Source organism: Aulonocara stuartgranti (assembly GCF_965226115.1).
Source record: "Aulonocara stuartgranti genome assembly, chromosome: 17".
Taxonomy (NCBI): domain Eukaryota; kingdom Metazoa; phylum Chordata; class Actinopteri; order Cichliformes; family Cichlidae; genus Aulonocara; species Aulonocara stuartgranti.
The window spans coordinates 9,172,501-9,188,359 of NC_138953.1; the positions used below are offsets into that span (position 1 = coordinate 9,172,501).

The 15,859-nt window shown below is 39.8% G+C and overlaps 2 protein-coding genes across 7 annotated transcripts in view; one reads left to right on the top strand and one right to left on the bottom strand.

Annotated features, from left to right (window-relative positions):
- LOC309692532 (glutathione hydrolase-like YwrD proenzyme) overlaps window positions 1-7,647 on the bottom strand; it is a 14,126-nt gene extending 6,479 nt beyond the window's left edge. For 2 of the 3 annotated variants that reach the window (XM_082511130.1, XM_082511132.1), the window contains exons 1-7: window positions 7,538-7,647; window positions 4,529-4,682; window positions 4,298-4,451; window positions 3,462-3,668; window positions 2,066-2,218; window positions 1,894-1,984; window positions 688-859 (exon numbers count right to left, since the gene is read on the bottom strand). In XM_082511130.1, coding sequence (XP_082367256.1) covers window positions 688-859; window positions 1,894-1,984; window positions 2,066-2,218; window positions 3,462-3,668; window positions 4,298-4,451; window positions 4,529-4,682; window positions 7,538-7,637 — 1,031 coding nt within the window. In that variant the 5' untranslated portion in view covers window positions 7,638-7,647. The other variant, XM_082511131.1, reaches the window with a different exon arrangement.
- On the top strand, window positions 7,411-13,687 carry tm4sf4 (transmembrane 4 L six family member 4). 4 transcript variants are annotated; one of them, XM_082511136.1, is made up of 6 exons: window positions 7,411-7,425; window positions 9,657-9,871; window positions 10,664-10,753; window positions 11,833-11,981; window positions 12,500-12,680; window positions 12,881-13,687. In XM_082511136.1, exons 2-6 carry the CDS (start codon window positions 9,701-9,703, stop codon window positions 12,893-12,895), a joined length of 606 nt encoding a protein of 201 aa, XP_082367262.1. In that variant the 5' UTR covers window positions 7,411-7,425; window positions 9,657-9,700; the 3' UTR covers window positions 12,896-13,687. The 4 variants fall into 4 exon arrangements, with proteins under 4 accessions (XP_082367262.1, XP_082367261.1, XP_082367260.1 ...); XM_082511135.1 differs by lacking the exon at window positions 7,411-7,425 and adding an exon at window positions 7,728-7,802; XM_082511134.1 differs by lacking the exon at window positions 7,411-7,425 and adding an exon at window positions 9,335-9,434.
- The last annotated feature ends 2,172 nt before the right edge of the window (window positions 13,688-15,859 follow it).

A 15,859-nucleotide genomic window follows, 5' to 3' on the forward strand; every position in this document is an offset into this window, starting at 1 on the left:
AATAAATGTTTCCATAAACACAATATTACAGGTATGAACGAGGGTTGAGGAGTTTTCCTGCCTTAAAGTACCTTTATCTGTAGATTTCTATTTCTTTTACAATAACCAGATTATTGCAGTGCAGTAAAAAATATTTATAATTTCCTGTTTTTATATGACTTCCCATTATTGCCTAGTTTATTAGAAGCATCTAAACATTAAAAGTGTGAAGAGGTTGTGAGGATAACAAGACATCAGAATCAAATTGACGCCTCGTTTGGACCTGGTTGACTCATTTAGGTTAAGTTGACAACCAATGGAAGCGAGACGTAGAATTAGTGTGTGGATTTGTGTGTTTGATGGTGCAGTGACACCGAAATGAACTCGGCAATTTCAAAAAAGCAGGATTTAATACCCGGTATACATCAATATATGTTAATACAATTATTGTGTTGTTGTTAACTTTTATAGTCTGTCTTTCCCCTGATAAAGACCAGATCAAGTTCAAAGTCCTCAACAATATAACACATTGTTTCTAAAATATACACTCACACAACGACACACGCCCTGGGTGAATGTGAGGGAAGAGACGAGAAGGGATGGGCGCTCAGGTCAGGGGAAGTATAAGTCTACAGACCTATCTAAAGTCAACAGAGGACGACTGGTACACACTGGTACTAACAGATATACACACGCAGAAACACACACCTGTCCGTGCTGATGAGCTGTGCTCGCTGGTGACTGTAGCCCTTGTCCAGCAAGGTTTCCAAAGGGATAGTCACATGACTTGAGTCACCCAGGTAACGCAGAGCATCTGTTAGAGCCAATCGCACAGCCTCAACCAGTACATGGATATAGTCAGAGCTGTTATGGCCTTTAGCTACACACACAAACACATAGAAATGTATTATAGGGCCCAGGAAAAGCCAAGTATGTAGGTTCATGAACTCTGACTGCACAAAAACAAAAACAGTTACTTATTTTACAATTTACTTTCTGTCAGTGTAAAGAAGTAGTACAAATTTAATCCATAAGATAACATAAGTTACGTGATAAAGAAGTGGTGCTGTAGTGAAAGAAATGAATTAATTAGGACTCTTTGGACTTAAATTAGAAGAAATTAATGTGTAAAACTATAGAAAAAAGTTGCTATAGCTCATTGTCCAGTCTCTCCTGTAAATATAAAATGGTAATTCACAAAAAAAATCTCTTTTTATAAATGTGGAGCCCATGGGGGGAAAAAATCTGTAGTAAATAGCGTAAAAAACAGAAAGATTTCTAGCTTTTCACTGTATATCTATCACATAATTACTTTGGTGGAGTATAAATGGCCACGGGGAAGGTCCTTATCAATTACAGTTACAGATAAAGCTTTCTTCATATTTTCCAAAGCGGTCCAGGGGGCCGGTTTAGAGTCTTTGCTGGACAGATTCTGGCCCCCGGGACCTCATGTTTGGCATCTCTGCTATTTGGAAAAAAATTAACCTCATAGAGGTTAGTTTTTGTGGACAAGCATATCCTTTTCCCTTTTTGGTCAAAGGTAGATCAGAGCACACTGCGATGTGTTCCAGCACAGGGACGGCAGGTCGGGCCAGTGAAATCACCAGCGAGCTGACTTCCATAATGCAGGAAAATCCATTTTAATTTTACTGTTTTATTTATATTTTGAATGTCTCTTTAGTTTTTCTGCTGAGCAGCTTTTTATTTCCCCTGCGCTGGGCTGGGACAAACAGGCAGAACACTGTAACTAACTGGGTTGGGTTATAAAATGTGATTTATGAAAATGTAGGAGATATATGGTTTTTATTTTTATGACTCAGCCACTTCTCCAGACTCATATTTACTGTATACTTAAGATTTTACAACAGGCAATAATGCACCTGGCAGGGACTTCTTCACTGTCCCTGTGGTTACCTTTGAGTTGAGGAAAGTTCTCCAGGATGTTGAGCATGAGCAGGGCAGCCAGTCCCTGACTGTTAGGAGGAAGCTCCCACAGACGTACACCCTAAACACACAGTGAAGTCAAGTTCATTCTGCTGACCATGTTATTAAAATACACACATGACCGGCATCTTTGGTTTCTGACCTTGTACTCTGTGCTTATGGGGGTGATGACCTCGCTGTCATGGCTGCTCAGGTCACCCAAGGTCATGACTCCCCCATTTTGGTTGATGACGTCAACAATGGCCTGGGCCACTCTGCCCTGGTAGAAAGCTGGCTTGCCACGCTCACCGAGCTCCTGTCGATACATGAGCTCATGTACTGCTCACTCAGCCACAGTACAAAACGTTTTACAGATGGTGGTTAACATGATATCGAGGAACACTTGTCCAGCGTTTAAAAGTTCACTCCAGTCAATGTGTGTGTGTGTGTGTGTGTGTGTGTGTGTGTGTGTGTGTGTGTGTGTGTGTGTGTGTGTGTGTGTGTGCTTGTGACTTTGCCCCACAGTGAAGTCACGCACAACTATCGAAGAACAATCAAAGAATCTAATCATCAATGAGGCTGAGGTCATCGCTGTTCTTTCCACTGCCTCATGGTCATGAGTGTAGGTGTGTGCGTGTGTCTGTGGGTGTTGAGATAGGGCACATTTGGCCATCTTCCTGCGTTATGGTATTATAAACGCTTGATTGTTTGAATTGATTTCAATCAATGCATATTTTAGTGGTGACTCACAAGCAGGCAACCACACACTCAGATAAACACACAATGACATAAGCCATGGTTTTCTTTAGTCTGACTGACTCCGGAATCTATGAAATGACAATAGTTGTATAAATGTGCCATTACATATACAAAATTAGACACAGAGTCATGGCTGAACATTCACATGAAGGTGGAGTACTTACAGTACTGACACATGGCACTAAAAAAAGCAGCATTCGCATTTCAGTAGCTGAATAAAGCTTAAGTTCAGCTTTATTGGCTTCAGGTCATAACAAATTACTCACAGTAACTTTTAAAACTACACTTAAAACATAATCACCATTTTATTTGTCAGAAGCAATACATCACACAAATCCTTTTTTCCCTCTACTGACTATCTTGTTACACACTGTACCCTGTCGAATTTTGCCAGGTCTTGCCAAGCTGTACAGCCAGAATGCTGACACCACATGAGCCATTTTGCTGCCCTTATATCCTCAGATGGGGCTTTTCTGCCCAAAGACAAGCTTTTAAAAGTATCACATACATCCATCCATTTCTATCTAATCCCCATTATCTATTGTTGTTCTGCTTTCACTACTTCCTCTCCACTGTTCCATTACTCTTCTCTTAGAGATTTAACTTCCTATGATACCTCTGGGCTTATCCAAGGCCTTGTAGTATAAAAGGCTAAGTTAAATTTAGAAAACTCCTATAATGACACAGAACAAACAGGGGTTTCTCACAACTTCTACATTGTTGTGTTTCCTTCTTGTGTGAATAACACAAGTTATTAGAAATAAATGACCTTCTGCTCCTCAAGTGACCTGTGGATTTACCTTCAAAGTTCGAGCCAGGCCAGTGTTTTGGAATACTTGTCCACATTTGGGCGCATGACCGTCAATCATCAATTCTACACCCAGTTCCTTTCCAGCATCCCTCAAAACAGACACCCAGTTCGCCCAGTGGTGAGCTGTTAACTCAGCCACAGGAAACCCCACCTCTGCTAGTTCCACAGCCCCACTCAGGACCTCCTGTAAGGACAGCTAGCAAAGTAGGCAGAGGAAACACATGCATGTAACAGGAAACTGAACTGAACAGGAAGAGTGAGATACTGCTCCGTGACAAAATAAGCAAAGGATACAACTAATTTACAATTTTCTGAGGGAATTCCACTAATTTGAATGTTGGTCATCAAGCAATGTGTTTGATTTTCCTTCACCGCCATTTACATTGCACGTCATTTAACCTACATATAAGGTGAGAAGTAATGAACAAGTCATATTGATCTCTGTTGCTTCCAATATAATGGGAGTCTTTGAATATAATGGGAGTCTTTGAATATAATGGGAGTCTTTTTTGTTTGTTTTTTTAGATAGACTTTGTCCCCACTTTCAAGGACCTGCATCAAATTTAACCATAGATGGACAAGTTATTGCAGCTGTGACCAAATAAAGGAAATCTCTACAGAGGCAATGATAAGCTTTTCCATTCTTTGTTGATGTCTCTTTGGTTCAAAGTCAAGTCCTATTTCCAGGCATGTTTGTGCATGCTGGTCACTTCTGCAGGGTTTATAGGTATTTACCTCAGTCAAATGATTTATCTCAGACGGGCTGCCAGAGTGTTCTATAAAACACTCCCATGTCACAGATATAGAAGACAAACATAAGTAAACCTTGTGACTTCCTAGCAGCTGCACAGTATCACACCAACATGCTGGGGCCCCAGGGACTGTAACATTCAGAGCATCAAACACTGAAGGAGGCTTCTCTGCGGTGTAACCTTGTCCTTCCAGGAAGTCCAGGGTCAGTGCTCGGGGAGAATGACCACTGAGGACACAGAGAGAGGTTCGGTTTATTTTTGCACACATAGGGAAAAACAAGGAAAGCACCAAAGGATTCCCCACCTGCCATTAATCCCTCTGATCTCTCCAGTGTTTCCGTTGTAGAACAAGCAGAAGGCGTCTCCACCAGGGCCGGTGCTGCACGGCTCTGTTACTGCCAGGGCTGCTGCTATGGCAACTGCAGCATCTGCCGCATTGCCACCGCGCTTCAGGACATCTGGACACAAATATGTACCCATGACTGATGGATGTGACTGGTTTGTGCAACATATTAGATCACAACAGCATTCCTAGCATGAAATTGTCATGGTCCGGGGTCTTGGGCCCTGGGTTTTGCGTTTTCTTGGGCTTTTAATTCTTCACTATTTATTTTGGTGTTCTGAGGCCTGTACAACAAAGCTGGATTTGGTTTTATCCACATAACCTAACCCAGGGCTTTCTATACTGTGACAGTGGTTCTTTTCTTACCAGGGTACATCACCATAGTAACTTATGCTGCAAACCAAACCTGGTCCAAAGCATGTTATGTTATGTAAACTCACCTCCTAATGATGAGTCAAGTCACAGTGTCACCATTCCTGGAACAACCCCTCTGACCTCTGTGCTCAGATAGTAGGGGGGTTTAAAATATTTTTAATAGCATCTAATGTCTTTGTTTATCCCTGATGAGCATCAGTAATAATGCTCATCTTTGGGGTTTTTGTATGTTTGTTTTTTTTTTCTTCCTGTTGGCTGCATGCAATTTTACGACAATTTTGTTGTTCTAAAAGTATTCATATAGAAATCACTGCGCCTATTTGTACTTGTGGATCTCTCTTGTTAGTTTTGATTAGTTTCACCTGTTTCTTGTTACCGATCTGTTTCCACTTTCCACTTTTTTATTACAACAGCTTACAAATAAACAGCTTTTGATATTTAACTCTCAGCGTCTTTGCATTTAGGTCCTTACCTCCATACACTCCAGCATAATTTGACAAAAAGAACACTCCCACATCATGTTTTAGCTGAATTCTTTTCTCACAGCCCAATTTAGCTTTTTAGATTTACAAATGAGCTTATATATTTATTGTAGATGTCACAAAACACCAACAAACCAGATTTATGCTCACTTCTATAAGCAAATGTGTAATTACTGTTTAGCCTTTTTTGGCCCACATTAATAACTGGTTATATAATCAATATACAATTAAGTGAATATGTGTGACTGAACACTTTTCTCTTATAAGTTCATTTGACACTCCTTTTTTAAAATGGTAATGCTGAAATGTGTTTAGAATTTTCTACTGTTCACAACGCTTTTTTAAAATAAATTTAAATACCATCTCATTTATGTCATGCAAACCATTTTTGCTTTAGACTTCAACCACCAGCTCCCTTTCCCTGTTCTTGATTAAGTACTGCTAGAGCTTAATCATGCAGATATTATTCTCTGAATCTCCAAGCACGATATCCCAGTACACTTCAGACCCAGCCACACCCTCAGACAAAAATTGGTTACCCATTGGAGTGCTCAGACCTCTACACTGAAGAAACCAAACAGCCCCCAGCTTGACAGGATAAGACATTTAAAGGATAAAGGTCACTCTTTTGAGGATTCCAATATTCACATTTTGGACAGAGAAGACAGATGGCTTAAAAGAGGAGTGAAAGAGGCCATCTATGTCCACTGTGAATGACCATCTTGGAAAGATCAGTGGAGGTGGCTTACCTAAAATGCAGTTTTGAGATCCCCTCCGAGTCACCTTCACCTCAACCCCAAATCACATCTTGTGTCAGGTGTTGTCAATAGGTCACATGACAGGGTGAGGCAAAGTTTTACAATGGTTTCACCCGAAACCTCTGCTGATAATGACCTACGCCTTTTTTCATACCTTGGCTCATGTGATGGGGCACATGATCAATATTGGCTCAAAAGATCCACGATCCATATCCAATGGCTGAGGACTCCACAGATACTGTCAGTTTCGGGGCTCTGCAAACTATATTCTACTTATATTTGTATCTCAGAAGCACCAGAATACAGTATATTAAACAGAAATGAAAGCATAGACAGAACCGGCTCCGTGAGGGGATCATATACATATACTACTCTAACTGGAATACTAATCAATATTGTGAGATGTATTGATTTTTTAAAACAAATCAGCCAATCACAATCAAGCTAGGTGAAACAAGACATTACGAGAAATGATCGACACAATAACAATTTTATACCTATAATCGGGATTCTGACCTATATGCTCTGTTGTATCTATTTTAACTAATGCATTGTCAAGTGCACAAGGAAGCCTGACATAAGGTTCTGGTATCCAGCTGCAAGGGTTTACAAAGTGATCCATCGGTGAACTGAATATCTTTCAGTCTTAAATTGCTGGTTGGACCAAACCAGTATCTAAGACTTTCTAACATCTTATAGACAAAACATAAACACTGAGGTGGCTTCAAACATATAGCTTATAGGTGGAGAAGGATTTTGACTGGAATACAGGTGCATCCAGTTTTAGTGGCCAATATAAAAATGTATATACATTTTCACCTGTGTTTTCATCTAGCTTAAGGTCGAATTATTTTTCTTTTTTTAAGTATTCACAGCACATCGATATATATATATACGATTAAGAAAAGTATCTTTATGACTCTTTGTGACCAATACTATAATAAATCCAGCCCTTTTTGGCCGCCGCCCTCTTGGCCAGATCTCTTATTTGTGGCTCAAAATGACTTGATATCTTTCATGAGAGATACGTTTGACATATGTTTAACAGATTATTGGCAAGTAACGGTTTAAATACGGGCAATGATGTTTTGGCACATACCGGAAATCCCTTTTTGGCTCAGCATAGTCTTCATAGCAGTTGCTGAGATTTGATGGTTTAATAGCATCAGATTAGCGCTTACGATACCAACTGAATCTTTACTGTCACCCTTTATTTTTTGTCTTTTGGGTTACAAACATGTTGGTAAATTTTGCGTCACGCAGTCAGATTCTTTGTGCTCATACTTCGAAATAAGAATATAAAAGTTTTTGGCTGTCTTTTCGTTTCAATTCTCCACGGCACTCCACCCACTTACCCAGTCCTATACTGGAAGCTAAAGGTTGGCTGGAGGCCACGCAGCCGTGTAAACACACAACAGGGGACCGACGAGAGGAAAAAGTCAAGTCGGTTCCCATTCTGGTTTCAAATATCAGCGACTGAGGCAGAAACTACGTGAAAATGACGGACGAGTAAAAAAGAGAACTGGACTTTACTCCTCTGATCGATTGCTCTGATGTCGACAAGGCAGACAAGATAAGCGTATCGCAGACAACATCGATCATTGATCGGCGGGATAATCAGTATTATTGTTGTTTTTGTTGTTACTGCTGCGTTTATGTGCCACTTTATGAATTGCTTTAAGGTTAAGTTTTCACTCGGAAAACTGAGAACTGGCACAATCTCAACACTAACAGAAAAAACTACAACGGAATCTCATAATGGAATATCTAATGGAAATTGTTTTTCCATTAGATATGTGGGTTCTTTCAAAGATGGAACAAAGGTTAAATGGGACTATTAAAACAATAAATAAATAACAAAATGCACTTTTGTACATGAATGGAATTTTAATAATTTAATTTAATTTAATAATTCACTAAATACAAAATAACAGACAGAAAATACAATTCACAATCCAAGTGTTTAAAGTTTTATAGTTATCTAACAGCTACTCACATTTGTTAGCCTTTTATTGGGAGTTCACTTAAAGCTTACAGTAATGGAGAATTGTCGCTATCAATAGTAACAGGTATATTTAAAAATGTGTAGAGAGACTGACCAAATACTGTAGATCCACCTGAGGAAGCCAAATATAGTTTACTGTATTTGTTTACTTCTGCCAAACAAGGAATGCTTTTTATGTGATACTAGATGTCTTTTGTCAACATGTTTTCTTCTTATTCACTATATTAAAAGCCAGAATCATTCCAGAAGCAAGTCTGATTGCTCAGCAGTCATCTTGAAACATCTCCAGGAATTTAATTGAACAGTTACTGCGAAGTAGTCTTTAATTTCACTGTTTGTCTTGATATGAAAACTGGAAGTTATAGTGTGGTATCCACAATCATATGATGTTGTGGAAGGGTTTTTAGGCCAGCTTAAGATCCAATAGTTGATGCTTCTCTGTAATGTCTCTATCATAACTAAAATCACAGGGACAGGTTCACACAAAAATAGATATCAGAGACCAATGTCTAATCCAGATCCTTGTTGTTAAGTAGTTCACCCAGATTACCTTGAAAAGACCAAATTAAATTTAACCAATCAACATCAATAGATGCCTTCATTTACAATGAGAGTTGATTAAAGACAGAATTCACATGTTATTCACCCGACAAGCTTTCGTATTTAATCGATAGATAATTTATTACAAGAAAGGCTGTGGTCCACTGTACTTCTACTGGGTGTTTCTGACACTTCTACAGTGATTAATGATGAACATTGCTCATAATAATGTTCCACTCCAAGATTACTCACTGTGTCAGGTGACTAACAGCTAAGAGGGCCTCACTGTATAGACCAACTGTCTGTCACTTCCTCTTCTGTCTCCATGTGAACTCAGTGTAGAACATTAACTAGTGTGACCGCTGTGTCTTCACTGCTGTGTCTGTGTGCACACACAGGTATGTAATTCAGCATTAATGGCTCTCGGTGTGTTTGCATGCAGCCATGAGCATGTGCATGTGTGTTTGCACATTGCGTGCACAACTGGGAGAGATCCTGCCATATTACAGCTGCCTAATGTAAAATTGAAGCAATGAGATCACACAGAGATAGGCGGGGATGGGGTGAAGGGAGGGTGAGGGGAAGGCGTGGGTGGGGGGTGGGGAGAAGGGAGAGGGGGATTCTATAAAGGCTCATTCAATTATTAACTATTCTCACATATCTGGGACAGGTGAAGCAGACGCATCATTCAAAAGGTCTGAGATTTGGTGAGAAACTTTTAGGGTGTGTTGGGGACACTGCGCTTAATACAGGTCGAATGTAATAGGTGCAGTGATATTCTTCCGTGCCACAATCTCAACATTTTATCATTTGAGCCCCTTGAAGTGGATAAAGACTGGGCTTAATTTAAGTCTAAATCATTTCGCTGAGATAATTCAACGGAAACAGCATCCCAGGTGGAGTTTTAAAGTTCCCTTCTCTAACTTCAGGTGTTGTTGGTGTCGTCGGGAGCTGTCGAAACATCAGCGTCAGAATGTGTTCGGGTGGCTTTGCTAGATGTCTGGGGTTCACTCTGATACCCTTGTGCATTGTGTGTGTGCTCTGCAACATCCTGCTCTTCTTTCCCGGAGGAAAGTCGGTGGACAGTAAAAACATCACAGACCAGGTCTGGTACTTTGGAGGCATTCTGGGATCTGGAGTGCTGGTGAGTGCATTAGTGAACAATACAATGAAATTATGTTTTTAAAATATGAATTAATTCATCTTCAGCTCATGACGTCATGATTGTTAGCCATTAATGTTGTAATTATTGGTATAGCTAAACTTATTCTCAGTAAATAATCTAACAGTCAGTTTGGAATTAAATGGTTAATACCTGCAGAATATCAGAAAGTTGCAATGTATGTGTTATACTGCACTTAACCAGTTAATTAGACCAGCGCTCAATAAAAAGTTTATGTCACAACTCCCCTAAATTAACAGTATTAGTAACTACCAAAATAATTTTCATGCTTCTGTAATAGCGAATCCATCTGTACATGCAAACTCATTAATCAGTATTTTTTCATGTTAAAATATAATTATTGTTGTTATCCACGAATTCTCTAATTTATTGTTTTACAAAAAAGAGAGAAATTACAAAAGTATAGAATTACACCTAATTATGGTGGACCGAAAAATATGTTTTACTGATTGAATGTTATGCCAGTCCAAATTTAGGTTTAAACAAGTTTTTGGCACATTTCTAAAATATTTGTGTTTTCTTGTTTTTTATACATTTGTTAAGCACTGCATGTCAAACGGTGTTGTGAATAAATTGTACGCTTCTTCTTAGTTATTGTTGTTATTATTATGTGTATATGAAAACTGCACAAAGGAAAGTTTATCATTAGATACACAGTCAGTTTCAGACTGATTAACAATTTTGTTACAGCTTTAATGAATGACCGGTTCATTAATGATCTGTGTGTGAACTGTGTGTGTTTTTGGGTGGCAGATGATCTTCCCTGCTCTGGTCTTCCTGGGTCTGAAGAACAATGACTGCTGTGGTTGCTGTGGCAATGAAAGCTGTGGTCGGAGATTCGCGGTGAGAAGATTTTTCACGTTCAATTTTGATCTGTTTTTCTGAAACAAGTCTCTCCTTTAAATGAGATGTTGAGTTTCAATTGGACTACACATAAACAGCAAGTGTAACTAGTGACATCAACAATGGCACCAATCAACTGGCCCTTTAAACAACGAAAGTGCAAAAAGATGCTTAAAAGGAGGCAGCTACATGGAATAAAGTGAATATGCGGTGTGTTTAAAAAAAGGTGTGACCATTAGGCCAAACCTGGCCTTTTTGCTTGGACAAGTAAAGCTCAGTGATGTTCCGTGGAGGCAAAAACACACACACATTTAACAAGACTGAAAAGGCACTCAAATATATATACAGCATACAGCTGCATTAGATAATTGCTACCTAGAGCATGACCCAGTGCACAAATGTGATCAGAAATGTCTTCAAATATTACTGTAAGTTGATGCAATTAATTGGGAATTAATCTAAATTAAAAGGAATGTGAAAATTAGATTTTTAAAAATTCCAGTCTAGGCAGAAACGTTAGACCTCTGTTCTCTGAGGACAAGGGTCTTCAGGGAATCTTCAGAAAATCTAAGTTTTCTTTGTCATTTGGGGTTTTTTTTTCCTCCTAACAGTTTTAAAACTATTAAAAACAACATTTATATTAGAGGTATTATGCTTGAGGGTCTACCAGTCACCTGTTAACTTCAGCGTTGAGATACTCTGAGCGTGTAATGGAAAACAAACACAGATGAACTATGTACACACATCCCCTCATGATTTACACAGCAATAAATTGGGAAAACACACACCCTCCCATAAAGTACTACAAATTCAATCATGGTAACACTCCCCGCACAGCTGTGTAGCACAGAGCCTGCGTTGTACAGTTAGGATCACGCAATTGATCGATACTTCAGGAATGTGTGCAAGTGTTACTTTGTGCACCTGGCCTTGAGCACGGCCTCTGGATACTAACACAATAACTTCATTGATGTCTTATTTTAAGAAGCTTAAAGGGGCATTGTTAAATGTTTTGATTCTCAGTATGAGTAACTGACCATGCTTCTCCCCACTCTCTCTCTCTCTCTCTCTCTCTGCAGATGTTGAGTTCGATGCTGTTTGCAGGTATTGGTGTTGTTGGTGCCGGTTACTCAGTTATAGTCTCAGCGGTGGCCATCAACCGTGGACCTAAGTGTTCCTTTTTTATAAACGGCACCACACTCGACTGGGGCTATCCTTTCTCCAATGGGTGAGACATAGAGAATAATCAAGTGTTAAAATGCGTTCAGTAGTTTGTTTTTTTATCACTCTGTCCATAGCAATGGAATGATCAGCATGTCCTTTCTTTCAGCTGGGTACACATGAAAGCATTTGGAATACATACAGGCTAAATTTGTAGCACCTCCAATTCTCAGTGCTCAGTGAAGGCTTCGTTTCAGATAGTGTGGGGCCTGTTTGGGGATTCTGTTTGCAGTACAGATGCATGACACAACCAGAGAGACATACAAATACTGTCTTGTAAAAGGGCTTCACGCTAAATCTGGCAACTGATTTGCTAAGAGCCAAACACTAAGAATTCTGTGCCAATAACAGTGTAAACTGCTGTTTATTTTAAGCACAACTAAATGTAAACTTAATCTGAACATTTAAGAGTCGAAGTGTATTAGTGCTACCTTTGCTGCACTTGTCTCTTGTATCTTAAGGTAAACTGTGGCTCACGAAACATCTCACATATTTGCTCTTGTCTTTTTAACCCTTCCTCTACAGAGACTACCTAGGCAACGCAACTTTGAGGGATACTGTGTGTCAAGAGCCAGCGGGTGTGGTGCCCTGGCATCTGTCTCTCTTCTCTGTGCTGCTGGTCATGGGTCTGATCCAGGTGGCGCTGTGTGCTTTTCAGGTGATAAACGGCCTGCTGGGAGCTCTGTGCGGGGACTGCTGTGGAGGGGTCAGTATCTACTCTGCTATGAGTTTCTCCTTAGTTGAGCACAGTTTTCTATTTTCTTTTATGACAAGAATAAAGATCTTACATTAGCTTCATAGAGCTGGAGGATATCATGTAATTGCTTATAGGTTGAGGATAAGTGTTAATAAACAGAGATTTAAACACACACACACACAAAAATAATAATAATTTTTGTCTTTCAGGGTGATGAGCACTGAGCACTGCATGTGGCTGAAGGTTGCTGACTTTCCTGGTTCCAGATGATCCGACTCTTGCTTAAGACTAAGTAATATAGCAGTGATATTTTGTCAAAAAGCTCATTGATTCCAATGTGGGATTTATCAGAAAACACTGGAAATGACACGAGCTCTTTAAGAGTTTCCTATTTCTTTTTTAATGAACACAGATGAGTCTGTCTTCGTGAATCTGCTATGCTGCAAATAATTTCCAACACTAGCCACTGTAGTCCCTGATTTACTGCTATGTGGGTTAGTTTTGTAGAATTAAACTTGCTTTAATTCAATAAGAAAATATATTTAATGTAATATTTTATGTCATATTTTATTTTTTCAATTTTCTTTCTTGTGTAGTCAAACAAATGTAACTCCTAAAAGTGGCTTCTTTTATAGAGGAGTTTTATCTGTTGCTTGACTGCCTCCTGCTGGGGAAGATGTAAATTTACCTACACCATTAAAAAATAACGTCTTACAGAGAGTGGTCTTATTAAAAGACTGGTTCATTTCTTAAATAAATTAATTTTTTTATGTGTATTACATTTACTGCTTTCAACCCAAACTAATCACTGCGGATATTTTCCCCTTTCTCATAAAACTTTTAATTCTATGGCATGTTAATAAAGTTTATCTTTCACTGGTTCACTAGACAATAAGTGGTTTATATTGATATCATCCAGCATCAGTTTCAGTATCACACACTTAAAGTTACACATCTCCAGAAAAATGCTATTATAATTAACTAAAACTAGAATAAAATCTAAAGGTAGGTGTGGGGGGGAAACATTTCAGTTAAATAAAATTTAAAAAACAACAACAACTAGATTTTCAAAAATTAAAACAAAAACTACCTGAAATGATATTGTGAGCTTGGAGAACTAACAAATATTTATTTATTTATTGGAACTGAAGGTATATTTTTTTGGTAGTGTGGCCTTTTTTGTTTGGTTTTTATGGATGTGGAGTAAATGTCCTTAGCTTTATTACAGATTACCTGATGAGTTATTGATCAATATGCTTGTTGAGACATATGAAACTTGAAAAGGTTCTGTATTTTTATTTTATTTTATTTTTTTGTAATGCCAGTGCTGATTTTCCAGAATCTTGGCTCTGATATTTTAATAATAATTAAAACTGTAATGCCAAGTGTATTGTATTTGATACACGAGTATTTGTGAGTGTTTAAAACCTTTACATCATCTTTTTTTTTTACTGAAAAAACAGAATAAATTGCACAAGAAATTTTAACCAATAAATTGTAGTAAAAGTTATTTTTTAATGATAACTTGAACTACTATATTCATCCTCCTATATTCACCCATCCATTCTCTTCCTGATCAAGGTTGTAGGAGGGCTCGGGCTTACCATAGGGTGAGATCTTTTATATGCCAATTCATTCTTATTTATTTATTCATATTTGTTTTTAACAGAATGTTCTCGCAATTATTTCATGGTTCATGCTTTACACAAATAAAAAGACTAAAACTAATACAGAAACTAAAAAAACTAAACTAAACCTTTTTAAACAAGTCAAACTTTTTTTGAAAGAAGAAAATCCACTCTGGAAATTAACTGAAACGAAACTGAATTAAAAGCAAAAATGAGTCAAAATAAAATAAAAATAAAGCCTAAGTAGAAAATACAAAACTATAATAACTACTACTGTCTGTCTTGATTGCTCACTGGAAATTATAAAATTCTAACAGCATTCATCCATCCATCCATCCATCGTCATCCGCTTTGTCCAGGGTCGGGTCGCGGGGGCAGCAGCCTAAGCAAAGAGGCCCAGACCTCCCTCTCCCCAGCCACCTCCTCCAGCTTATCCGGGGGAATACCAAGGCGTTCCCAGGCCAGCCGAGAGATATAATCTCTCCAGCGTGTCCTGGGTCTGCCCCGGGGCCTCCTCCCGGTGGGACATGCCTGGAACACCTCACCCAGGAGGCGCCCAGGGGGCATCCTTGTCAGATGCCCGAACCACCTCAGCTGGCTCCTTTCGATGTGGAGCAGCAGCTGCTCTACTCTGAGCCCCTCCCGGATGGCCGAACTTCTCACCCTATCTCTAAGGGAGAGGCCAGCCACCCTTCGGAGGAAGCTCATTTCTGCCGCTTGTATCCGCGATCTCGTTCTTTCGGTCACTACCCACAGCTCGTGGCCATAGGTGAGGGTAGGGACGTAGATCGACCGGTAAATTGAGAGCTTCGCTTTTACACTCAGCTCCCTCTTCACCACGACGGACCGGTGCAGCGTCCGCATTACTGCAGCTGCAGCCCCAATCCGTCTGTCGATCTCCGGCTCCCTTCTCCCATCACTCGCGAACAAGACCCCGAGATACTTGAACTCCTCCACTTGGGGCAGGAACTCATCCCCGACCCGGAGTGGGCACTCCACCCTTTTCCGGCTGAGAACCATGGCCTCGGATTTGGAGGTGCTGATCCTCATTCCCGCTGCTTCACACTCGGCTGCGAACCGTTCCAGTGCGAGCTGGAGGCCCTCACCCGATGAAGCCAACAGAACCACATCATCTGCAAAAATCAGAGATGAGATTCTGAGGCCACCAAAGCGAAAGCCCTCCGCCACTTGGCTACGCCTAGAAATCCTGTCCATAAAAATTATGAACAGAACCGGAGACAAAGGGCAGCCCTGGCGAAGCCCATCACCCACCGGGAACGAGTCCGACTTATTGCCGGTGTTGTGCCAAACTAGTTACCCCCGTCAAAAATTGTTTCCCCATTCACGGGAGCGCGCAAAGTAGGAGGAGCCACTTGCCCAGCTCCGTTCTGTACGCTACTTGTCACTGATCTGCAGTCGACGCGATAAAGAGTAAAAGCTGGAAAACAGCAGACTCGATGAATTTAATATTAGTTTCGTGATATTGTAATGTGCCGTGTGGAAGACAGTTTACCTTAAACTGTACACTGAAATAACCTGCTGGGAATACTTTGTCTAGAA